The sequence below is a fragment of the Bombina bombina genome, chromosome 6 (genome assembly GCF_027579735.1).
Source record: "Bombina bombina isolate aBomBom1 chromosome 6, aBomBom1.pri, whole genome shotgun sequence".
Classification (NCBI taxonomy): Eukaryota; Metazoa; Chordata; class Amphibia; order Anura; family Bombinatoridae; genus Bombina; species Bombina bombina.
In genome coordinates, this window is record NC_069504.1 from 703,770,392 (window position 1) to 703,797,035 (window position 26,644).

The 26,644-nt window shown below is 42.6% G+C and overlaps 1 protein-coding gene across 2 annotated transcripts in view; it reads left to right on the forward strand.

Moving 5' to 3' along the window:
- The first annotated feature begins 14,481 nt into the window (after positions 1 to 14,481).
- The window catches only part of RNASEH2A (ribonuclease H2 subunit A), a 48,557-nt gene continuing 36,394 nt past the window's right edge, over positions 14,482 to 26,644 (forward strand). Inside the window, exons 1-5 of one of the 2 annotated variants that reach the window (XM_053716033.1) lie at positions 14,482 to 14,670; positions 15,466 to 15,537; positions 18,611 to 18,737; positions 19,037 to 19,124; positions 19,200 to 19,337. In XM_053716033.1, coding sequence (XP_053572008.1) covers positions 14,544 to 14,670; positions 15,466 to 15,537; positions 18,611 to 18,737; positions 19,037 to 19,124; positions 19,200 to 19,337 — 552 coding nt within the window. In that variant the 5' untranslated portion in view covers positions 14,482 to 14,543. The remainder of the gene's footprint in view (positions 14,671 to 15,465; positions 15,538 to 18,610; positions 18,738 to 19,036; positions 19,125 to 19,199; positions 19,338 to 26,644) is intronic. The other variant, XM_053716034.1, reaches the window with a different exon arrangement.

The following is a 26,644-nucleotide window of genomic DNA, read 5'->3' on the forward strand; positions in this document are numbered from 1 at the left end:
TTAGGAAGAGTTTATTTTTTTAGATCCACATTTCTACCTCTGTGAACTGGTCTTGGAGCACTGCCTCAAGCTGCGGCAGATCGGGTTTGTTTGCATAGATTACCGTGTCGTCTGCGTACATGTGTACAGTTGAGGATTTGCAGACATTTGGCAGATCATTTATAAATAATGTGAATAGTAGGGGGCAGAGAATGGAACCTTGGGGAACACCACACGTGACTGGGAGAGGGAGTCGCTATCAGAAATGGAGACATACTGTGATCGATCCGATACATATGATCGAAACCAGGTTAGCGGACGATCACCAATGTATGTGTGTATAAAAATTAGTAGAGCTCTGTCAATTTACATTATAGGATAGAGTGACACACCATTAGGAATGTCTTCAATAGATCACACAATGTAAAAGCATTATCATGTGATAAAAGCAGAATGAGGTACACCTTTGTAACTACCAAACCTCAGAGATCAACAAGTTTACATTTCAAAAGTGAATTTTCTGGATAATTTCAGTATAGGTTAGGGGTATTTCTAAAAGTTCAGGTGGTCCTGCCATATCAGCACCTATAAAATAGCTATATAATAGTAATCTGCCATTTGCCAGTATATACTAATACAATTTACATTATATAATTGTACATTATTCAGCCATTAAATGTTCTGTAAAATAAACAAATAGAGGAATAAACTCAAAGTGCTGTAAGGATTATGGAGATTAAAGGGACAGTATAGTCAAAATTAAATCCATTACAGAACAACTACTCCAAAAGTGTTGTTTATAATCCATATGTCTATATGCCTGAAAATGTGAAGTAAAAGCTGCCTAAATATAAATTTAAGCTAATACAATATCAGGTCTGTAGTTCATACTAATGTCTGTTGATTCAAATTTGTTAGATCATGTAATTTTAAGACTATTGACCCTACACTACAGTCGTGTAACTAGAGCTGATTGGATCAGCAGCGGGTTCAGCTTGGCCCAAGCGGCACTTCTGCTGTGTGTTTAACCCCTTTGCTGGGGGGTTAAACTCACCGTAGTGTAGGGTTGATAGTCTTATAATAACATGCTCTAACGAATAAGAGCATGTCATTTTTTGACTATTATGGCCCTTTAAGTGCTCACAGGTGCTGTGATAAGAACTACCACATCAAAATGGTGTCATGCCTGCAGTCACATACAGAAAGAATATATGTACTGTCCCTAAATATATTCCTCATGGTGTTTTCAGTGTTATTGTTAGAGTTTAGGTGGGGGGGGGGGGGGACTTCTTTTTAGAAAATGTACCCAAATTAGTGAGAATCATCTAAATGATCTCAAATGCCCATGGCATTTTTTTTATTATTGAAAGGGGCATTAAAAGAACATTCAAGTTATATTTCTTATACATCCATAATATATGTCAATAATGAATGGGAAATTGCTGGTACAAAGCATAGATTCATACAAAAAATTATTTATTAAATACTACAATTGAAGACAACAAAACAAGCAGTATGATGTTAATCCATTGGCAAACAGGCAACAAATTTGTTGTGAGTGCCACCCTGGGCACTTGTGCCAAATGTTTGCCAACCTAGGTTTAGAAGTCCAAAAGGCAGTCCAGCACGTATAATAAAGCGGTGTGCACACTGCAGGGCTCCCAAAATCAACAAACAAGTAAATACTACAGCACCACCTTTTAATATCAAACTCAATTTATATTTTTAATAGAAACAGCAAGAGCAACTAACAGACTAGGTTTAGAGAATAGGTCTTTGGGGGGCAGTCAACAGCAGTTCCAATAATTGCAGAGTCAAGATATATGTCCTTGGCTTTCATGGCAGTTGTTTCCCTTCTACCTTCTTTATGGTATTAGGTTTCTTGATGAACAAGCTTGCTATTGGGATGTAGCACAGAAGACTTATGTGATTTAAGGGCAACACCAGCAGCCAACAAATAAGCCTAGGATTTAAAAAAAAAAAAAAAAAAGTAGTATGTTAAACTATATATTGCTGCCACCACTATAAAAAATATATTCTTTTTGAGATACAGGCTAGAGTAAATTACTGCTAGGATTTATGGAAGATACTTGTGGGTTCAACTACATACTCTGCCACTTGAAAGAAGTATAACTTTGTTAACACACTACTAGCTATTGGCCTTTATCAAGCCCACATGTACCAAAAAAGGTACCAATTTGTTTTTATCACAGATTAATTATTTTTTACTACATATCTCTATAGCAGTCTAACCAAAGGTCTTAGGGCCTGATTCTCTAAAGCTCTCTAATCTGGCAAGATTCTAAAAAAGTCTTGTCTGTATTACAAGGCCCCTTAGGGTATGTTTTAATGGCATTTTTTACCTTGTGTTTCTTGTTAAGAGGAGTTCACCAATATTATTTATGTGAAGTAGAGATGCTTACATTACAATATAGTGCTGTGTAAAATAAGATTATAATTTCTCGCCATGACAGCAAGTTTTTGAAAATAATGCCCATTGTGTCTCTTCAGGTTTTTGACTGATACTGATGTGTGTTACTAATGTGTGTTACTGGCACACCTGGTTTAAAGTGTCTCTTTGTGTGATACTGGCTGCTTGAAAGGGGTTAAAGGGAGAAGAAACACAACATTTTTCTTCTGTGATTTAGGTAGAACATACAATTTCTTTCCTATGGCATGGAGAGTCCACAAATACTAGTGGGGATATTCAACTCCTGGCCAGCAGGAGGAGGCAAAGAGCACCCCAGCAGAGCTGTTAAGTGTCACTTCCCTTACCCTTAATCCCCAGTCATTCTTTGCCTCTATCATCGGGTTTTAACAGCCACGACTATGGTGAAGGCTGTTTGAAATAGATATACATTCTGTGTGTGATGATATCGATCATCTAGTGAAGGCTGCTTGTACTGTTTAGTGACGATATTGATCGTCTCTGTTTCTTCTGCACCGGTGAAGAGTTACGGTTTGGTTACTAGTGGGCTAGTCTCCTGGTCGCCGGAGGGTGAGTCTCATCAGAACTGAGGTGATAGAGGTGCAGAGCAGTAAATAAAGTACTTTGCAAGATTTTTTCTTACATTTATTTTATTCTATTTTATTTTATTGGGATTAGACTCAGTCTAATTCTTCTTAGAGTGGATAGCTTTTTTTATTCATTATGGACACTGAAACTGATTTGTCTACCAGTTGTGATAAATGTCTTTTTTACTTGGAGGTTCCTATTGTTCCTCCTGTGCAATTTTGTACCACATGCTTAAATAAGACTTTGTTATCCAGGGACAATAATTCCCTTTTTTGAGCCAGTTATCTCTCAGGACAATGTTGTCCGTACCATGTCTCAACTTTCTCCTCAAACATCCCAAGCATTATCTGCATCACAGGCAGTGCCCTGCGGTTCCTCTCAACAAGTTCCTGGGGGTGTTTATTTGCCAGGAGATTTTGCTGCTCAAATAACTTCTGCAGATTTCTGCAGCTTTGTAAGCCTTTCCTATAACTGGGAAGAGGAAGAGAAAATCTAGGAACATTTCTCATACTAAGAGTTCTGACAATGCTAAGTCTGATTAGTCACTCTTTCTAATTTATCTGAAGAAGATCATTCCTCGGCTGATTCTGATGGAGAAATTTCTGACTCTGAGTCTGTAGATGGAGACACAAGTCCTAGTACAGTAGATATAGAGGAAGTTCATTTTAGATTTAAGCTGGAGCACCTTCGGTTACTGTTGAAGGAGGTCCTTGCTACTTTGGAAGACTCTACTGTTGCTGAGACCCCAAAGAAATCTAATACACTTAACAGAATGTTTGATGTTATTCCTTCATCTGTTGAGGTTTTTCCAGTTCCAGACCAGATGATGGAAATTATTACTCAGGAATGGGAAAAGCCAGGAATTCCTTATTCCCCATCCCCTGTTTTTAAGAAGATGTTTCCGGTGGCTGATTCTGTGCGTGACTTGTGGCGCACTGTGTCTAAGATCTGAAGTAAGGTTATCTCCATGTTCCCATTCACAGGGAACATCACCAATTCCTGAGGTTTGCCTTTCTGGACAAACATTTCCAGTTTGTTGCCCTTCCCTTTGGCCTTGCTACGGCTCCTCAAATCTTTACAAAGGTTCTAGGGGCCTTTTGGGCAGTGTTCAGATCTTAGGGGATAGCGGTGGTGCCTTACCTGGATGACATCTTGGTTCAAGCGCCATCTTTTCAGCTAGCAATATCTCATACTGAGATGTTGTTGTCTATTCTTTGTTCCGACGGGTGGAAAGTGAATCTGGAGAAGAGTTCCTTAGTACCAGATACCAGGGTGTGCTTCTTAGGAGCAATTATAGATTCTCTATTCATGAAGATTTTTCTGACTGATGTCAGAAAATCCAAACTTCTTGCTTCTTGCCGTTCACTTAAAGTCTCTGTCCGTTCGTCAGTGACTCAGTGCATGGAAGTAATTGGTCAGATGGTTGCTTCCATGGACATCATTCCGTTTGCTCGGTTCCATCTGAGACCCCTACAGCTATGCATGCTCAGTCAATGGAACGGAGACCACTCAGATCTCTCGCAGAGGATAGTCCTGGATCCTCCAACGAGAGACTCTCTTCCATGGTGGACTTCACAGGATCATCTGTCTCAGGGAACATGCTTCCTGAGACCTTCCTGGGTGATTGTGACCATGGACGCCAGCCTATCAGGCTGGGGAGCAGTTTGGGGCCCTTTAAGAGTGATCTTCAATGCGTTAACAGCTTGGCCTCAACTAGCTTTGGTCCGGTTTATCAGATTTCAATCGGACAACATCACCTCGGTGGTATACATCAACCACCAGGGAGGGACCCAGAGTTCGTTAGCAATGAAGGAGGTGTCTCGCATTCTCCAGTGGGCAGAGTCTCAAGATTGTCTCCTATCTGCCATCCACATCCATGGGTTAAAAACTGGAAAGCGGATTTTCTGAGCAGGCAGACCTTTCATCCCAGGGAGTGGGCTCTCCATCCGGAGGTATTCTCAATGATAACCCTCAAGTGGGGGGTTCCAGAATTAGATCTGATAGCGTTGTGCAGAAACGCCAAGCTTCCAAAGTACGGTTCTAGATCAAGAGATCCTCAAGCTCTGATCTACGCTCTAGCAGTTCCTTGGAACTTCAGTCTGGCATACCTGTTTCCTCTGTTTCCTCTCCTTCCACGACTCATTGCTCATATCAAACAGGAAAGAGCGTTTGTGATTCTAATTGCTCCTCCCTGGCCTCGCAGGATCTGGTTCTTGGATCTTGTGAAGATGTTATCTCTTCCCACTTGGAGGTTGCCTCTTAGGAAGGACCTTCTACTTCAGGGTCCCTTCCTCCACCCAAGCCTAGATTCTCTGAAATTGACTGCTTGAAGAATGAATGCCTAATTTTGGCTAGGTGTGGTTTCTCTGAAAAGGGCATTGATTGTCGTACCGCGCCGCTCTAGCTGTTACTAGGGACGCGATGCCTGCTGTCTGCTCATTGCCTAGGGGGGAGTCGGCTCCTCTCTGCGCGTGGTGGTGACGTCATTGCTGCACACTTCCCCATTCAGAAGCTGGTCAGGATCTCCTGTGGCGCAAATCCGGCGTCTATGTAAGTTACTTCAGTCCTACCTATCACTGCCCAAGTATAGGTGTTACTTTCTGTTCTCCTGGGTGTTATTTATTTATAGGCTGGAATGTTATATTGTTGCTGACCCTTGCTTGTCTGATCACTTTGCCTGTTTACCCTTTAACTGCTAGATTGATATTTTTCTGCTGCTGAACTCTGCTTGTCTGAACACTCTGCCTGTTAATCCTTTAACTGCTGGATTGATATACTGCTGCTGAACTCTGCTTGTCTGACCACTCTGCCTGTTAACCCTTTAACTGCTGGATTGATATACTGCTGCTGAACTCTGCTTGTCTGACCACTCTGCCTGTTAACCCCAATTGCTCTGGATTGCCTTACTGTTGCCAAACCCTGCCTGCCTGACCATCCTAGTGGTTTACCTCTGGACTGCCTTACTATTGCCAAACCCTGCCTGACCATCCTAGTGGTTTGCCTCTGGACTGATTTACTGTTGCCAGGCCCTGCCTATCTGACCTTTCTGCTGGTTTTCCCCTGAACTACCTTTCTCTGGTTTCCTGTCTGTGGCAGCAGAGGACTGTCCTGCCTGTGGTGAGTGCTGCTTATCCCATCTTGCAAACCTTCTCTGCTCTGGAATATTCCCTATCATTCCAGCTCGACGCCGGGATAACAAGACTACTGGCCGACTTCGGTCTGATAAAGGAATATCACACGAGCATTACATTGATACCATGCTTGAGGCGCGTAAGCCTGTTACCGGTAAGATTTACCATAATTTATGGCGTAAATACCTTTATTGGTGTGATTCAAAGGGTTTCTCTTGGAGCAGGATAAGGGTACCCTGAAGTTTGTCCTTTCTTCAGGAGGGACTGGAGAAGGGTTTGTCAGTCAACACTCTGAAGGGTCAGATTTCTGCACTGTCTATTCTTTTGCACAAACGTCTGGCAGATGTTCAGTCTTTTGTTCAGGCCTTGGTCAGAATCAGGCCTGTGTTTAAACCTGTTGCTCCCCCTTGGAACCTTAATCTTGTTCTAAAAGTTTTGCAGCAGGCTCCGTTTGAGCCAATGCATTTGGTTGATATTAAGTTGTTATCTTGAAGTTGGAAAGTTTTGTTTCTTCTTGCTATTTCTTCTGCTCATAGAGTTTCTGAGCTCTTGGCTCTGCAGTGTGATTACCTTATTTTTTTATGCGGATAAGGCAGTCCTTCGTACTAAGCTGGGATTTCTCCCTAAGGTGGTATCGGATCGCAATATCAATCAGGAAATTGTTGTTCCTTCTTTTTGTCCTAATCCTTCTTCTCAGAAGGAACGCCTGTTACATAACCTGGATGTTGTGCGTGCTCTAAAATTTTACTTTCAAGCAACTAAAGATTTTAGGCAATCATCTGCCCTGTTTGTTGTCTTCTGCGGTAAGCGTAGAGGTCAGAAGGCTACTTCTACTACTCTTTCTCTCTGGTTGAGAAGTGTTATCCGGTTAGCTTATGAGACAGCTGGACAACAGCCTCCTGAGAAAATTACGGCTCATTCCACTAGGGCTGTCTCTTCTTCTTGGGCTTTCAAAAATTAAGCTTCTGTGGAACAAATTTGCAAGGCGGCCACATGATCCTCATTGCATACTTTTTACAAATTCTACATATTTGATACTTTTGGCTCTGCTGAGGCTTCCTTTGGAGAAAAGTTCTTCAAGCGGTGGTGCCTTTGGTTTAAGTTTGCCTTTCTTGTTCTCCCTCCCTTTCATTCTGTGTCCTCTAGCTTGGGTAATGGTTCCCACTAGTGATTGGAATGAAATCGTGGACTCTCCATGCCATAGGAAAGAAAACAAAATGTATGCTTACCTGATAAATTTCTTTCTTTCCGGGCATGGAGAGTCCACGACCTGCCCTTATTTAAATTTAAGACAGCAGTTTTTGTGTACAAACCTCAGGCACCTCTATACCCTTGTGTTATCTTCTTTTTCCATTTTCCTTCTGCAAATGACTGGGGATTATGGGTAAGGGAAGTGACACTTAAAGGGACATTAAACATAAAACTTTTCTTTCATGATTCAGACAGAGAATACAATTTTAAACAACTTTACAATTTACTTCTATTATTTAATTTGCTTCCTTCTCTTGTTATCCTTTGCTGAAAGGTTTATCTAGACATGCTCAGGAGCAGTAGAGAACCTAGGTTCTAGCTGTTGATTGGTGGATGCATATATATATTGATTGTGATTGGCTCACCCATGTGTTCAGTTAGAAACCAGTAGTGCATAGCTGCTCCTTCAACAAATGATACCAAGATAATGAAATAGATTAGATAATAGAAGTAAATTAGAAAGTTGTTTAAAATTGTATCTGAATCGTGAAATTTTTTTGGGGTTTCATGTCCTTTTAACAGCTCTGCTGGGGTGCTCTTTGCCTCCTCCTGCTGGCTAGGAGTTGAATATCCCCACTAGTAATTGGAATGAAATCGTGGACTCTCCATGCCCGGAAAGGAAGAAATTTATCAGGTAAGCATAAATTTTCTTTTTAAACAACTTTCCAGTTTACTTCTATTATCAAATTTGCTTTATTCTCTTGGAATCATTTGTTGAAGGAGCAGCAATGCACTACTAGTTTCTAGATGAACACTTGGGTGAGTCAATGACAATATATATATATATGCAGCAACCAATCAGCAGCTAGAGCCTAGGTTATTTGCTGCTCCTGAGGTTTCCTACATAAACCTTTCAGCAAATTAAATAATAGAAGTAAATTGGAAAGTTGGCTAAAATTGTATGATCTGTCTACATCATTAATGTCTAATTATGACTTTACAGTCCCTTTAACTAAGGATCATCACAGATAGATCTATGTGTGTAACTAGAATGGGTTTCATAACTGCTCCTTTGAAAGGAATCCTATATAATAAAAGGCCAAGTGTGTTTTTCCGAACCTGTCATGCGCAGTAGAGACTGCGCGCGAGGACAAACACACCTGGCCTTCCAACTGACCTGGTGTTGTGTGGTGGAGTGGGCGTGGCCGTGCGGGTGCGGAGTGGGCGTGACCGACCGGGCTTGACGTGGGCGTGACCGGGCTTGGCGTGGGCGGGGTCGGTCGTGACGCGGGCTGGGCCAGATGCAGAGACAGAGAGCTCTAAAACTGGGGATAGAGAGAGCAGAAGAGGGGGGATAGAGAGAGCAGAAGAGAGAGACAGCAAAAGAGAGAGGGGGAGAGAGACAGCAAAAGAGAGAGGTGGAGGGAGACAGCAAAAGAGAGAAGGGGAGAGAGACAGCAAAAGAGAGGGGGGGAGAGAGACAGCAAAAGAGAGGGGGGAGAGAGACAGCAAAAGAGAGGAGGGAGAGAGACAGCAAAAGAGAGGAGGGAGAGAGACAGAAAAAGAGAGGAGGGAGAGAGACAGCAAAAGAGAGGAGGAAGAGAGACAGCAAAAGAGAGGGGGGAGAGAGACAGCAAAAGAGAAGGGGGAGAGAGACAGCAAAAGAGAGGGGGGAGAGAGAGACAGCAAAAGAGAGGGGGGAGAGAGAGACAGCAAAAGAGAGGGGGGAGAGAGAGACAGCAAAAGAGAGGGGGGAGAGAGACAGCAAAAGAGAGGGGGGGAGAGAGACAGCAAAAGAGAGGGGGGAGAGAAACAGCAAAAGAGAGGGGGGAGAGAGACAGCAAAAGAGAGGGGGGAGAGAGACAGCAAAAGAGAGGGGGAGAGTGCGCAAAAGAGAGGGGGAGAGAGCGCAAAAGAGAGGAGAGAGAGAGCAAACGAGAGGAGAGAGAGAGCAAACGAGAGGGGGGAAGAGAGAGAGCAAAAGAGAGGGAGAGAAACAGCAAAAGAGGGGGAGAGAGAGAGCAAAAGAGAGGGAGAGAGACAGCAAAAGAGGGGGAGAGAGAGCGCGCAAAAGAGAGGGGGAGAGAGCGCAAAAGAGAGGGGGAGAGAGCTAAAAAGAGAGGGGGGAGAGCGCAAAAGAGAGGGGGGAGAGCGCACAAAATAGAAGGGGGGAGAGTGCAAAAGAGAGGGGGGGAGAGCGCAAAAGAGAGGAGAGAGAGAGCAAACGAGAGGAGAGAGAGCAAACGAGAGGGGGGAAGAGAGAGAGCAAAAGAGAGGGAGAGAGACAGCAAAAGAGGGAAAGAGAGAGCAAAAGAGAGGGGGAGAGAGAGCGCAAAAGAGAGGGGGAGAAAGCGCGCAAAAGAGAGGGGTTTGAGAGAGCGTAAAAGAGAGAGAGTTGAGAGAGCGTAAAAGAGAGGGGGGAGAGAGAGCGCAAAAGAGAGGGAGAGAGAGAGCAAAAGAGAGGGAGAGAGAGAGCAAAAGAGAGGGAGCAAAAGAGAGGGGGGAGAGAGAGTGCAAAAGAGGGGGAGAGAGAGAGCAAAAGGGAGGGGGTTGAGAGAGCGTAAAAGAGAGGGGGGAGAGAGAGCGCAAAAGAGGGGGGAGAGAAAGCAAAAGAGAGAGGGAGCAAAAGAGAGGGGGGAGAGAGAGCGCAAAAGAGAGGGGGAGAGAGAGCACAAAAGAGATGGGGAGAGAGTGCAAAAGAGGGGAAGAGAGAGTGCAAAAGAGAGGGGGGGAGAGAGAGAGCGTAAAAGAGAGGGGAGAGAGAACGCAAAAGAGGGGGAGAGAGAGAGCGCAAAAGAGGGGGAGAGAGAGAGCAAAAGGGAGGGGGTTGAGAGAGCGTAAAAGAGAGGGGGGAGAGAGAGCGCAAAAGAGGGGGGAGAGAAAGCAAAAGAGAGAGGGAGCAAAAGAGAGGGGGGAGAGAGAGCGCAAAAGAGAGGGGGAGAGAGAGCACAAAAGAGATGGGGAGAGAGTGCAAAAGAGGGGAAGAGAGAGTGCAAAAGAGAGGGGGGGAGAGAGAGAGCGTAAAAGAGAGGGGAGAGAGAACGCAAAAGAGAGGGGGAGAGAGAGCAAAAGAGAGGGGGGAGAGAAAGCAAAAGAGAGGGGGAAGAGAAAGCAAAAGAGAGGGGGAAGAGAAAGCAAAAGAGAGGGGGAGAGAGAGGGAGCAAAAGAGAGGGGGGGAGAGAGAGAGCATAAAAGAGAGGGGGGAGAGAGAGCGTAAAAGAGGGGGAGAGAGCGCGCAAAAGAGAGGGGGAGAGAAAGCAAAAGAGAGGGGAAGAGAAAGCAAAAGAGAGGGGAAGAGAGAGGGGAGAGAGAGCACAAAAGAGAGGGGGAGAGAGAGAGCGCAAAAGAGGGGGAGAGAGAGCGCAAAAGAGAGGGGGGAGAGAGAGAGCATAAAAGAGAGGGGGGAGAGAGAACGCAAAAGAGAGGGGGAGAGAGAGCAAAAGAGAGGGGGGAGAGAAAGCAAAAGAGAGGGGAAGAGAGAGGGAGCAAAAGAGAGGGGGGAGAGAGAGAGCAAAAGAGAGGGGGGAGAGAGAGAGCAAAAGAGAGGGGGGAGAGAAAGCAAAAGAGAGGGGGAAGAGAAAGCAAAAGAGAGGGGGAAGAGAAAGCAAAAGAGAGGGGGAGAGAGAGAGAGCAAAAGAGAGGGGGGGAGAGATAGAGCATAAAAGAGAGGGGGGAGAGAGAGCGTAAAAGAGGGGGAGAGAGCGCGCAAAAGAGAGGGGGAGAGAAAGCAAAAGAGAGGGGAAGAGAAAGCAAAAGAGAGGGGAAGAGAGAGGGGAGAGAGAGCACAAAAGAGAGGGGGAGAGAGAGAGCGCAAAAGAGGGGGAGAGAGAGCGCAAAAGAGAGGGGGGAGAGAGAGAGCATAAAAGAGAGGGGGGAGAGAGAACGCAAAAGAGAGGGGGAGAGAGAGCAAAAGAGAGGGGGGAGAGAAAGCAAAAGAGAGGGGAAGAGAGAGGGAGCAAAAGAGAGGGGGGAGAGAGAGAGCAAAAGAGAGGGGGGAGAGAGAGAGCATAAAAGAGAGGGGGGAGAGAGAGCGTAAAAGAGAGGGGGAGAGAGCGCCCAAAAGAGAGGGGGAGAGAGCAAAAGAGAGGGGGGAGAGAGACAGCAAAAGAGAGGGGGGAGAGAGACAGCAAAAGAGAGGGGGGAGAGAGACAGCAAAAGAGAGGGGGAGACAGCAAAAGAGAGGGGGGAGAGAGACAGCAAAAGAGAGGGGGGAGAGCACAAAAGAGAGGGGGGAGAGCACAAAAGAGAGGGGGGGAGAGAGCACAAAAGAGAGGGGGAGAGCGCATAAGAGAGGGGGGAGAGCGCACAAAAGAGAAGGGGGGAGAGTGCAAAAGAGAGGGGGGAGAGCGCAAAAGAGAGGAGAGAGAGCAAACGAGAGGAGAGAGAGCAAACGAGAGGGGGAAGAGAGAGAGCAAAAGAGAGGGAGAGAGACAGCAAAAGAGGGAAAGAGAGAGCAAAAGAGAGGGGGAGAGAGAGCGCAAAAGAGAGGGGTTTGAGAGAGCGTAAAAGAGAGAGGGTTGAGAGAGCGTAAAAGAGAGGGGGGAGAGAGAGCGCAAAAAGAGAGGGAGAGAGAGAGCAAAAGAGAGGGAGAGAGAGAGCAAAAGAGAGGGAGCAAAAGAGAGGGGGGAGAGAGAGTGCAAAATAGAGAGGGGGAGAGAGAGAGCGCAAAAGAGGGGGAGAGAGAGAGCAAAAGGGAGGGGGTTGAGAGAGCGTAAAAGAGAGGGGGGAAGAGAGCGCAAAAGAGGGGGGAGAGAAAGCAAAAGAGAGAGGGAGCAAAAGAGAGGGGGGAGAGAGAGCGCAAAAGAGAGGGGGAGAGAGAGCACAAAAGAGATGGGGAGAGAGCGCAAAAGAGGGGAAGAGAGAGTGCAAAAGAGAGGGGGGGAGAGAGAGAGCGTAAAAGAGAGGGGGGAGAGAGAATGCAAAAGAGAGGGGGAGAGAGAAAGCAAAATAGAGGGGGAAGAGAAAGCAAAAGAGAGGGGGAGAGAGAGGGAGCAAAAGAGAGGGGGGAGAGAGAGAGCAAAAGAGAGGGGGGGAGAGAGAGAGCATAAAAGAGAGGGGGAGAGAGAGCGTAAAAGAGGGGGAGAGAGCGTGCAAAAGAGAGGGGGAGAGAGCAAAAGAGAGGGGGAGAGAAAGCAAAAGAAAGGGGAAGAGAGAGGGGAGAGAGAGCACAAAAGAGAGGGGGAGAGAGAAAGCGCAAAAGAGGGGGAGAGAGAGCGCAAAAGAGAGGGGGGAGAGAGAGCATAAAAGAGAGGGGGGAGAGAGAACGCAAAAGAGAGGGGGAGAGAGAGCAAAAGAGAGGGGGGAGAGAAAGCAAAAGAGAGGGGGAGAGAGAGGGAGCAAAAGAGAGGGGGGAGAGAGAGAGAGCAAAAGAGAGGGGGGGAGAGAGAGAGAGCGTAAAAGAGAGGGGGGAGAGCTTGCGCAAAAGAGAGGGGGAGAGAGCAAAAGAGAGGGGGGAGAGAGACAGCAAAAGAGAGGGGGGAGAGAGACAGCAAAAGAGAGGGGGAGACAGCAAAAGAGAGGGGGGAGAGAGACAGCAAAAGAGAGGGGGGGAGAGAGACAGCAAAAGAGAGGGGGGAGAGAGAGCGCAAAAGAGAGGGGGGAGGGTGCACAAAAGAGAGGGGGGAGGGTGCACAAAAGAGAGGGGGAGAGTGCGCAAAAGAGAGGGGGGAGAGAGCGCAAAAGAGAGGGGGAGAGAGCGCAAAAGAGAGGGGAGAAAGCGCAAAAGAGAGGGGGAGAGAGCGCAAAAGAGAGGGGGAGAGAGAGCAAAAGAGAGGGAGCAAAAGAGAGGGGGGATAGAGAGTGCAAAAGAGAGAGGGGGAGAGAGAGAGCGCAAAAGAGGGGGAGAGAGAGAGCAAAAGGGAGGGGGTTGAGAGAGCATAAAAGAGAGGGGGGAGAGAGCGCAAAAGACGGGGGAGAGAAAGCAAAAGAGAGAGGGAGCAAAAGAGAGGGGGGAGAGAGAGCGCAAAAGAGAGGGGGAGAGAGAGCACAAAAGAGATGGGGAGAGAGCGCAAAAGAGGGGGAGAGAGAGCGCAAAAAAGAGGGGGGGAGAGAGCGTAAAAGAGAGGGGGGGAGAGATAGCAAAAGAGAGGGGGGAGAGAAAGCAAAAGAGAGGGGGAAGAGAAAGCAAAAGAGAGGGGGGGAGAGAGAGAGCATAAAAGAGAGGGGGGGAGAGAGAGCGTAAAAGAGAGGGGGAGAGAGCAAAAGAGAGGGGGAGAGAAAGCAAAAGAGAGGGGAAGAGAGAGTGGAGAGAGAGCACAAAAGAGAGGGGGAGAGAGAGAGCGCAAAAGAGAGGGGGGAGAGAGAGAGCATAAAAGAGAGGGGGAGAGAGAGCAAAAGAGAGGGGGGAGAGAAAGCAAAAGAGAGGGGGGAGAGAGAGGGAGCAAAAGAGAGGGGGGAGAGAGAGCAAAAGAGAGGGGGGAGAGAGAGCATAAAAGAGAGGGGGAGAGAGAGCGTAAAAGAGAGGGGGAGAGAGCGCGCAAAAGAGAGGGGGAGAGAGCAAAAGAGAGGGGGGAGAGAAAGCAAAAGAGAGGGGAAGAGAGAGGGAGCAAAAGAGAGGGGGGGGAGAGAGAGAGCAAAAGAGAGGTGGAGCGAGAGAGAACGCAAAAGAGAGAGGGAGAGAGAGCACAAAAGAGAGGGGGTGAGAGAGCAAAAGAGAGAGGGAGAGAGCGAGTAAGGGGTGGGACGGCTGTACTGCAAAAAATGGCCCGTGTGAACGGGCTTTAGGACTAGTGGATATATAATACAAGTGAATAGATTAATAGACTGTGGATATGGCACATTTCTTATGGTATTAGTCAACATTGTTGGGAAAAAAAGCTGAAGTAACAATATAAATATATTTTTATGATAGTTGCATAAGTGACATTTTACTAATTCAAGCAATGCTTACAAAGACTATAAATGTGATATTTTTACGTCAATGCTATTCAATACAGCGCAAACAACAACTATATAAAAAGTTTAAAATAAATGTATTTGCTGTCATATAATAAAGTTCATCTGAAAATCATATACACTGTATGACAAATTTACAAAATTCTGAAACGCCGAGTAAGAAAACTGAACTGCTAATGCTAATAGCAACCAAATAAAGCTTTGCGATAAAAAAAAAAGTGTCTGCTGAATGATTGGTTTGTGGGATTCGTGACGTCACCAGAACGCGGCAGCGGGAGCCTGGAGATACTTTCTGTAGCAAGTAACTAGCAAGCAGTGGTTTCGTTTCCAGTATGGATCTAGCGGTATTTGAGCGGGAGAATTCCCGAAGCCACCTCATAAATTCTCCAGTGCCAGAGAAGTGCAGAAAAGAGGACTGTTGTCTGGGCATAGATGAGGCTGGCAGGGGCCCCGTGCTGGGTGAGAAATTAAACTTTCCCTGCAGTTAGTTACGTATTGTAGAGAGACACCTGCTGTGTTAGACAGTTTGGTAGACCTTGTTTACATTTATCCTTGATCATCCTTCTTCAAAAAGAGGCCATTAATAACAACTTTACACTAAGCGACTCTGGGTGTTCTATTGATGTCATCCATGGATAGACCAGATGTTGTACTTCTTGATACAGTTTGCTTTCATTTCTATTCTGACAAGTGGTGCACACACATATTATACTGAAGTCAATTTAGTATTGCTCTATTATATATATATCCTTTGTTTTGAAGGGTCAGTCCTCTTTAAGGGTTATACCTTTCCCACCTAGAAGTAATAATGAAGGTTATGTTTGCAATTATTTTTGTCTCCAGGAAGTTAGTGAGTAAACTGTGGAATGCATAATTAATTTTTCGGAAATTGTTGCATTATAACTATACCAGTTAAAATTGGTTTATTTACTATATTTTCAGTAAATAATGTAAATGCTTATTCAATAGTGTATCTTTATTTGGCTAATAAACCATATTTAGAAAATGCTTCAGTTGTTTGTTAAACTAAGCAGATACACCATAGGTCAGATAAGTTCCACACTACAATAAAATCTGTATATGGGAATAGTGCTAGCACAGCCTCTAGCCCCCCCCCCCCTCTCTTATCCAAGAAATCTCACTTCTCAAAGCAAAAATAAGTTAGGATGCAATTTACAGTGCTCTTTGTTGCTATTTTTATTGTTAGTTTAAATTAAAACATTTTTAGTGTTTTTTTTTCCTCTCCCACATTAGGCCCAATGGTATATGGGATCTGTTACTGCCCAGTATCTTGTAAAAAGGACCTGGAGGAGTTAAAGGTAGCAGGTACAGTAACCATATGTTTAGAGTGTTACCCACCTGTGTAAAACAAATATTTACATCTCACAGTTTTCTATATCATGACTATATCAAACATATACGCTACATGGCCAAATATATAGAAACACCTACTAATTATTAAAGGGACACTGAACCCAATTTTATTCTTTTGTAAATCAGAAAGGGCATGCAATTTTAAGCAACTTTCTAATTTACTCCTATTATCAATTTTTCTTCGTTCTCTTGCTATCATTATTTGAAAAAGAAGGCATCTAAGCTGTTTTTTATGTTTCAGTACTCTGGACAGCACTTTTTTATTGGTGGATGAATTTATCCACCAATCAGCAAGGACAACCCAGGTTGTTCACCAAAAATGGGCCGGCATCTAAACTTACATTCTTGCATTTCAAATAAAGATACCAAGAGAATGAAGAAAATTTGATAATGGGAGTAAATTAGAAAGTTGCTTAAAATTTCATGCTCAATCTGAATCACGAAATAAAATTTTTGGGTACAGTGTCCCTTTAAGTTTAGGTGTTTCAGCCACACCCATTGCTTATTACGTGCATAAAATCATCACTTAGCTATGACATCTACATAGGGAAACATTGTCCGTACAATGGGCTCTACTGAAGAGCTCAGTATCTTTAATTTAAACATGGCACTGTCATAGGATGCCACCTTTTCCACTAGTTTGTTCTTGAAATATCTGCCCCTGTCAACTGTAAGTGCTATGAAGTGGTAGTGTCTGGGAACAATAACAGCCTAGCCACAAAGTGGTAGACCACGCAAACTCAGAGTGGGGTTGGTGAGTGCTGAAGAGTATAGGACGTAAAAATTGCCTATCATCTGATTTGTCGCTCACTACAGTTGTATACTGCTTCTAGAAGCAATGTCGGCACAATAACTGTGCATCAGGAGCTTCATGAAATGGGTTTCCTTGGCTGAGCAACGTTACACAATCCTCACATCATCATGCGCAATGCCAACCTTTGACTGGAGTGGTGTAGAGCAATGCCACCACTGGACTGTGGAGTGATAATTCACACTTCAATATGTTGCAGTCTGATGAGAGAATATGGTTGTGGTGGATGCCAGGAGTACACTACTTACTGCAATACATATTGCCTACTGTACTGTTTGGTAGAGGAGGGATGATGGTCTGGGGTTGTTTTTCAGGGTTTGGCCTACGCCTCTTAGTTCCAGTGAAGGGTCATCTTATTGCTACAGGATACAAAGACTTTTTAGACACCTGGGTGCTCCCAACCGTTTGGGGAAGGTTTATTTCTGTTATGACTGTGCCCCTGTGTAAGTTCCATGAAGACATTGTTTAACACGTTTGGTATGGAGGAACGCAAATTAACTGCACCTCAACCACACTAAACACCTTTGGGATAAATTGGAATACCAATTGTGAGCCAAACCTCTGCTGACTTAGAAATTCTTTTTTGGTTTAATGGGAACATATTCCCACAGACACACTCTGAAATCTTGTTGAAAGCCTTCCTAGAAGAGTGGCATCTGTTGTAGTCACAACAATGGTTTTGAAATAGGATGTCCAACAAGCTCATATAGGTGTGATAATCAGGTATCCGCATACTTTTGACCATATAGTGTATGTTTACAATAAATATACCGAATATCACAAAGAAAAAGGTGTGAAATAAATGTGATAACAAAAATCATAAAAGGAAAACCATATAAAGTTCTGAATCAAGGATATGTCTGTGTCCTCTGGATGAGTTTTTCAGCTTGTTAGCATTCCTCAGTGAGATCCCATAAAAAAGGAAACAGAAAATTGCAACATAGTGTGAATCTGTAACGGCACTTTGAGGAAGTAGTTGTTTTGTAACAAATGACTACTCACATTTGTTGGAGCTTTCAACTAAGCTCAAGAATATGCGCACTCCCACTTTATACTGATGGGAAAACAGTACACTAGGCAAAACTTGGATACAAATTTATTTTAAAATAAATAAAAGCGTCGCATAAGCCTTGATAACACCACAATGTAAGGGTACAAAAGCAGATATGCTGTAACAAATGCTTCAAATCGCCAAACTTGCAAAGAGGTAAATGGATCAGCAGGAGTGTGACCGCCGAAACCAATACCTCTTTAGTAGCAAGACAATAGCGCTAAGCCCCTAGGTGTCCTGGCTAGTGTAGAGACGCAATAAAACTCAATATAGAACAGTTCAGTTCCGACGTACGTTTCGCTGGTATGCTTTGTCAAGGAATCTTCGCTGGTATGCTTTGTCAAGGAATCCTTGACAAAGCATACCAGCGAAACGTACGTCGGAACTGAACTGTTCTATATTGAGTTTTATTGTGTCTCTACACTAGCCAGGACACCTGGGGCTTAGCGCTATTGTCTTGCTTCTAAAGAGGTATTGGTTTCGGCGGTCACACTCCTGCTGATCCATTTACCTCTTTGCAAGTTTGGTGATTTGAAGCATTTGTTACAGCATATCTGCTTTTGTACCCTTACATTGTGGTGTTATCAAGGCTTATGTGACGCTTTTATATATTTTAAAATAAATTTGTATCCAAGTTTTGCCTAGTGTACTGTTTTCCCATCAGTATAAAGTGGGAGTGCGCATATCCTTGAACTTAGTCGAAAGCTCCAACAAATGTGAGTAGTCATTTGTTACAAAACTACTTCCTCAAAGTGCCGTTACAGATTCACACTATGTTGCAATTTTCTGTTTCCTTTTTTATGGGATCTCACTGAGGAATGCTAACAAGCTGAAAAACACATCCAGAGGACACAGACATATAGTGTATGTCATTGGCAGTCTCACAATTATGATTTTGTTGTGTGAATTGTTTTTCTTTGGTTTATTTTCATTCCTCGTTGTAAAGACAAACAAGTGATGCTCTTAGCTGTCTATGTCCCTTATTGGTTGTAGTATCTGCAGCAAATAGGAAATTGAAAAAACACAAAGGTCATAGACCTGTTCCAAATAAGTGATTTTTGCTCGAAATATCAACTTTAACACTAAACAATTTCACAGCTTTACTGTGGCCTCTATGAAACATATTACTATCGATTGGCTAATTTTTAATTTATTTTTTAAAGACTCCAAGACACTCAGTGAAGCAGAGAGGGAGCGTCTGTTTGAAAAATTAAATACTGCAACAGATTTCATTGGTTGGGCATTACACATATTGTCCCCAAATGTCATCTCTACAAGCATGCAGCAAAGGTATGATCACATGCATGAATTTTGCTTCTTAAGTGCCTTGTTGCTTTTTTTTTTTTCCTTTTATGAAATAGTGTTAACCAAACTAGGCTACCCTTTTGTTTTATTTTATGATAGTTTTTAGCACACTGGTCATGAATAATAAACAAGATTATGCCAATGGTTGAAGGAATCCAGGAGATTTTTTTTTCTTCTATGAGAATTTCTGAAAATAATTTACTGTCTAAAAATGTTATATGAATTTAACAGAAAGTACGTTACAATTAAACCTCATCTGAGATTTTTCTACCTGTCTCCTTAAGGGCAAAATACAACCTTAATGCTTTATCCCATGATACTGCCATTGGACTGATCCAGTATGCTCTAGATGCTGGTGTTCAGCTGACTGAGGTTAGTGTGAAATCTAGTGGTGTAGGACCCCAGCGGGTTTGAGAGTTGGAAACCTAAAACTTGATTTCCTTACAGGTTTTTGTGGACACTGTGGGTCCTGCAGAGAAATACCAGGCAAAGTTAAAGCAAAAGTTTCCTGAGCTGGAAGTCACTGTAAGACCCAAAGCTGATTCTCTGTTTCCTGTTGTTAGTGCAGCAAGTATATGTGCAAAGGTAAAATAGTTTAATTTGTGTTTTCTAATGTTTTGTCTCATACATATGTGTTAATATTCACAAGAAATAAACACATTTACTAAAGTCTTTAACTTCACATTTAAACAATTTTTATTAACACCAACAACTTCTAAATGTCATTAGTTGATGATACAGTGTCAATGTAATTTTATTTAAAGTGTGAAAATACTAATATGCATTACACTTAAATATTATTATTATTATTATTATCGGTTATTTGTAGAGCGCCAACAGATTCCGCAGCGCTAAATCAATTAAGTGGATGTACCCACGTGATTATAATTCAATGTTAACATTTATTACCATTATAACACAACCTATCAGTCATAGTAATAGAATACTGTACCTTTTCAAACTTATAAAAACTTAGAATTGTAGACGAATGTAACAGTAGTTCAGTCTATACATTTCAATAAAACATTTTTTCTATCTAGAGAAGCTTCTATCCCATTTAGTAGATTTTAACTGCTAATATATTTTCTACATAAAGCTCCGATAAATAAATTCATTTTTTTTTAACCTTAAATAATAATTTAAAAAGTAGTATAGCATATATTTATGATAAAATATGATTATTAGTAAATAATATTAATGTGTAAGTGTTCCAAATTTTTTTTTTTTTTTTTTTTTGTAGACCGCAATTACATCATTAAAGGGACAGTCAACCCAAAATTTCAAATAGGTAATTCCTATAAACTTGCTAACGATTATTATTTTAAACTATATAGCCCAATTTAGTAGCCTAAAGTGTTTCTAAGTATGTCTGTCTGCCCCCTCCCATATTTCGTCACCAGTATCTTCATTGTGCAGCTCTAACAGCTAAATCTCGCCCGTACACTCTTGACACTCGTTGACTCTTATCACCAACTGCCTACCCTAGCTAATAGCTCATCCTGGATGGCTTCTTACTACCTAAAGCCTAACCTCTCTAAAACTGAGCTCCTATTTCCTCCCTCTACCATCATAACTGTATATTTAATGTTACAGCACTGCATAGTATGTTGGTGCTTTATAAATTAAAAATGATAATAATTAGTGCCATTCTAATTAAATATATATATATATATATATATATATATATATATATATATATATATATATATATATATATATATATAACAGAGAACAAGAAGCACGCTCTCCGCGGTAGATGCGCCGCCCCTAAAGAGTGACGTCACTCGTTAGGGGCGGCGCATCTACCGCGGAGAGCGTGGCGCACTTTTCTCTGGTGGCGGTCTATAACACAGCTGGGTGGTAAGTGTTTGGTAACCTTGTAAGTTTGGGGACGGGCTGTTTGTTTCCCCGAAAACGTTCACTATTAAAGGTGATAAAATTGGAAAGACTTCTGGAGTGCTTCTTGTTCTCTGTTATATTCCATTGTTGTTAGCACCCGAAGCTGTTGCTTACTCAGGATCTGGAGTGCACTTTGCATATATATATATATATATATATATATATATATATATATATATATATATATATATATATATATATATATATATATATATATATATATATATATATATATATATATATATATATATAATTTTTTTTTTTTTATTTTTTTTTTTTTTTCTTAATGTTTTGTTTTGGGGGTCAATTTAGAAAATTTGGGCAGTTCTGCTATACTAAATTAGTTACTACATTGCATTATTTTAGACATAACTGCATATATTTTGGGCAAGTTTTTTTCTCTGAAATTCCCCGTAGTGAAGGGGTTAAAGGGACACAAAACCCAAAATGTTGTTTTTATTTATCATAGCATATAATTAAAAAAAAAGTTTCCTGATTATCAAAACTACCAAGTTATTGAAGAGAATACCCAGGTAGGTAGCGTGCAAGTGTCTGAAGAACTGTATGGCAACAGTTTTGTAAGGTTTGCACCTATATGAAATATGGACGAAATGGCTAATTATCTATGTTGAGCCATAACAAGAAAAGAGCTGAAGTATGTATCACATAGATAAGATGTCTGATTGTTCTGTAATAGAAGTGTTTTATGGTTTCTTACATTTTAAGGGGGGAAAAAACAAAAAAGAAACTTTACTGTTTTAGTATAGAGTCATAATTAATTTATGAGTGCAATGCTTGTACTGTATTCTTTGCTCATACGTTTATTATGGCTTTCATCATTTGTTTCAAAATGAATTTTATACATTCAGATCTTAGCTTCAAAATTACTATTCATTTGTATGAAACCAGAACAAAGGCAATGCCCTGTTCCAGGTACCATCATTCACTAATAGAACTAATGCAGTAAAATTGGATCATACGAACAGTAATTGTAAGGTTTTCTCATCCATGTGTTTTTATGTATTAAAATAATACTGGAACAAAATCTAAAAGCACCTGCACACTAAACAGTTCTAACCTGTCATGTAAGTTTAATATTAAAGTCAGAAGAAAATAAAATAATGCAGAACAATGAGAATCCTCACAATATAATATTACATACAGCAGATTTCTAAACGAAGGTTAAAACATTTTTTTTGTGTGTGATTGTTGTAAGAAACAAATTGAAGTCAAGGAGTAAAAGGTTGTTATGCTTCAGCAATCCATCTGGAATCAACTGATGCTGAATTAATCACTATTTCAACTTTTTATGAATCAAGAATATAAACTAAAACAATAAGTTAAAAGAATTGCAATATTTTGCCTCCTCCTTTTCTCAACTTGAACTAATGGTGGTTCAGCTAATGTGTGCCTTCATCTTTATTGGTCCTCTTTTGGAGAAATGTGTACATAATGCTTCAGGCTGTATGAAGGCTGTTTGTTGGTGGTGGGGGAGAAACACTGTACCACTACAATTAATCAGATGCCATTGTATGCACCAATAATGTTTGGGGGATTTTCCCTGCTACCCTCGGAGAAGCTAATATTTTAGATGCAGTAAAGAAATTAATAACTTGAATATCCCCTTTTAAAGGGACAGCAGCATACATTTGTGGCAAATGCAAGCAAAAGGGTAAGAGAGACATCATGGACCAGTGGAGACTTATTTTCTTTGCTAAGCAATTACATCAATGATTATATCTAAATGCATGTGACAAATGCTTCTAGTTTTGTTTTCTCAAGACTAGAATATGTTCTAATAATGTTAAGAAATTATTCTGCTCAAAACTGATTGGGGGGGGGGGCACCCTTATAGAGTAAAGTCAGATATTGGGTAATCCTAGGATTACCCGGGTAAAACGGACATTACCCAAGCGGCTGTGGGTAAAGTCTCAGAGTGCATGCGATTCGAGTCACTGCATGAAACGTATATACGATGCACTGTAATTCCCCCATCTTTACTATCTTTTTTTTTGCCTCCATCTGGGGGGTTCAAGGTGGATGAAGCCCCCCCTTGTAAACCCCATTCCCCAAAGTTCACTTGGGGTGGATGCCAGAGGATCGGCAGGGTGCCCCCCTTCAAACCCCCAGGCTGAGGCAAAAAAAGTGTAGATGGGATGGGGGAATTACAGTACATCGGGCTTTACCCACAGCCGCTTGGGTATTGTCCGTTTTTACCTGGGTAATCCTAGGATTACCCGATATCTGACTTTACCTGTAATAAATAATAAAAATATATATAAATACTATTCCAAGTAATAGATCTGCAATAGATCCTAAACACAAGTCAGATAAACAGCAGACAGTACATATAGATCTAGGGCCAAGATACAGGGCAGTCTCTTAATGTGTTATTCTGAGTAAAACATTTCTAGTGGACTTATAAGAATGTTGGACTGGGCTAAAGAGCACATCCGATACCTCTGGATTGTCATAATAAGCAGTCCAGGTAAACAGGTGGTGTAGATAATTCTGGGGTCGTGAGACAGAGCAGTGTCCTTATCCCACTCCAGCTCTCGCAGCAGCACAGTCTCTACACAATTCTTCAGTGGCAATCCAGGTGGGCACAGGGTCCCCCCCTGAGAGCGGCAGGACCCATCCAAAGTGAGCAACCCTCCACTCCCCTGGTGAGCTGCGGGCTAGGTTCCGGTTCACTCATAGAAACCTTGAGGCTCTCACCGCCGTCCGGAGGGTCGGCTGCAGCCCTCCCGATAGCAGCTAAGAATAGGATCTGGTTCGTCGACGCAAGTAACATATATGCCCTCTGTCGTTCATAGTCGACTAGCATCTTTCTGTGCTGGCTACTCCGTCATGGTTAATTAGATGTTGACTCTGCTGTCTGTAAGACTGCAACCTGCGGTATCCAGGGGACGTCCAGCACAATCGAGTTGCCCATGATAGCGTGAGAGGATGGGTCTTCACGATTTCTCCTCCTTTCCATATAGTCCGCAAATGGCTGCCGGTGTCTCACCAACAGAGATCTCTGCTCAGTTAGCTTTTCAGGCAGTAATATGTCAGGCTGCACTATAGATCTCACTCTATCTGACCCTAAGCAATCTTTCTCCTCCTCCACCATTAAAATGAGGGTATTGAGTCGTTGACAAATGTTGTGCTCAAAGTCCACAAGCAGGTCTTGGAACATGCATTCCTTCATTGTAAACAGGTTTAAGATACAATAGTTCCCAGTTAGTAGCAGAGGAGGATATACTTAATTCTCCTGTTACCCTCAGCGGTCCGGTCTTCGAGGCTCCACAATAAACAATAATAGTATTGCCCAGGTCAGCTAAATTTGCTCTCTTATATACTATAAAAATTTGTGCTGGATGGCATCCGTATACTCGGATATTTCGGAAATGAATATATAACTCTGACGGAGCTCTCAGATTAGCAGCCATCTTCGGCAAGAGCCCGGACACGCCCCCGTGATGCAGTTTTAGTGTATAAGGATTGTAATGCTCGTGGGATACTTTCTCTATCAGACTGAATTCGGCCTGTAGTCTTGTTATCCCGGCGTCAAGCCGGAATGATAGGGAATATCACAGAGCAGAGAAAGTTAGTAAGATGAGGAGAGCGGCACTCACCACAGGAAGGACTGTCCCCAGCGGCAATGGCAGAGCAGTCCAAGTAAAATCACTAGAATGGTCAGACAGGCAGGATTTCGCAACAGTAAAGCAGTTCAAGAGCAAGCAACTGAGAGAGAGGAGCGTGCGGTAATGACATCAGCGCCGCACGCATCCGACCCGACACAGCCCCTGCAACGAGCAGGGAAGGAGACGGCTGCTCGGCTAGAGCGGCGCAGCGTGACATAGCCCCCTTCTCAAGGGTTCCCTCCGGAAATCAGAGCTTGCCTCAAAAGATGAGCAGCATGGAACCTGGAGACCAAAGATGGGGCATGCACATCACTGGCTGGAATCCAGGAACGATCTGCCACAGAGTAACCCTTCCAGTGTATCAGATACTGCAGTTGTCTGGGGCTGTATCTGGAGTCCAGGATCTTAGCTACCCTATATTCAGGGTCACCACGGACGAGGAGCTTGGAGCCGGGTACATCTATTCTTGATGTAAGGCTTGAGTAGTGAGATGTGGAAGGCTGGGTGTATGCGCAGGGTCTTGGGTAAGGCCACTTTGTAGGCAACAGGAGACAATCTTTTCAGGAACTTGTAAGGGCCGATAAACCTAGGCCTCAATTTGTGACAGGTTTGAAGTAGACGAGTTTGTCGTGTAGAGACTCAAACATGTTCACCTACTGGGATGGCATGTACAGAAGCTCTATGACGATCAGCAAACTTTTTATATCTAGAAACAGCTGAACGTAGCTGAGAGCGAATACGTTGCTAATGAGTGTTGAGTCCAATGACGTGTCGGTCTGCAGCAGGAACCCCTGTGGACTGAGCTGAAAGAGGGAAGACACGAGGTTGATACCCTGCGGCGGCTTGAAATGGAGAACATCTAAGAGAAAAGTGCCAATGAGTGTTTCTTGCCAGCCCAGCTAGGGGTAACAACTCAGACAAGTTGGTATAGCGAGCGTTGACAAAGGCTCTAAGTTAGGCTTCAAGATCCTGGTTTACTCTCTGTTAGTACATTGGTCTGAGGATGGTAGCCATAAAACAAGGAAACAATGGTTCCAATCAACTTACAAAAGGTAGAGATGAACTGTGGACCTCTGTTAGAAACTATATTCACAGGAATGCCATGAAGTCGTACCACATGCAAGAGAAAAAGAGACAATAATTCCTGGGCAGAAGGCAGTTTAGTTAGGGGTACAAAATAAGCCAGTCTGGAAAAGCGATCAACCACAGCCCAGATAACTGTATGGTGGTCAGAAGGAGGAAGGTCCACAATGAAGTCCATTGTTATGTGTGTCCATGGTTGTTTGGGAATGGACAATGGTTGGATCAAGCCAGGAGCAAGGATCAGGGAATTTTGTTGGCAGCACAAGTTGTGCAGGCTTTCACATAATCCTGAGCGTCAGACTTCATATTAGGCCACCATACGTGTTGGGAAAGACGCTTAAAAGTCCTAGTCAAACCAGGATGTCCTGAGAGTTTACTATTAGCCCAGGATAGCACAGGGGTGCGTAGGTTCAGAGGTACAAAGAGGATATTGGAGGCCATGGGGCAGGGTGGATCAAACTGATTTAATTCACGATTAAAATCACTAGTCAGTAAGGCTTGATTTAAATCATAGTTTTCTACATAAAGACTAATTCTTTCTGGTATAACTTTAATATGCAAGTAGATGAAGATTTTTAGAATAAAAACTTTTCATATTAGTTTTTTTTTATCCCCAGTTTAATAGGTTAATCAATATAATTCATATTTGGACAACTTTTCTGTTGTACTTAGGAAGGAGAAAAATAATCATTACCTTTTTAATAACTATTTCAATAGATTTTATTCAACTGAAACAATAACATTACAGCATATGTTATTTGCTTAAACAAACATCCATGTTTGTTAACTAATTTGGCTAAACAAAATTATATATATTTTAAGAAACTTAGACTGTCAGCCCAGCATACACATGAAAAACTTAAATACTCACCGCTGTAGCTCACTCGTCATCTTCAGCTTCTTCTTTATTCATAATCTGGAAAAGAAAAACAAGCTTTCCTGCTTTATCGGGTCACAAACGATTTCTCAATTTACAGTGAATGAGTCCAAAGGAAGAGAATATTCTTTCAACGCCTGCAGAAGAAGCTACTGCTGTTAAAAGTGAAATCATTACTCTAAATCCAAGTGCTTAAGTGACTTCCACCAGTTCACTGGTCTGACTTTCTTTAAAATATCTTCAGCAAACATATATTTCTTGAATGGTTCCCCTTTAGCTTTGAAGTTAAAGGGACAGTCAAGTCCAAAAAAACTTTTCATATAGGGCATGTAATTTTAAACAACTTTCCAATTTACTTTTATCAACAATTTTGCTTTGTTCTCTTGGTATTCTAGTTGAAAGCA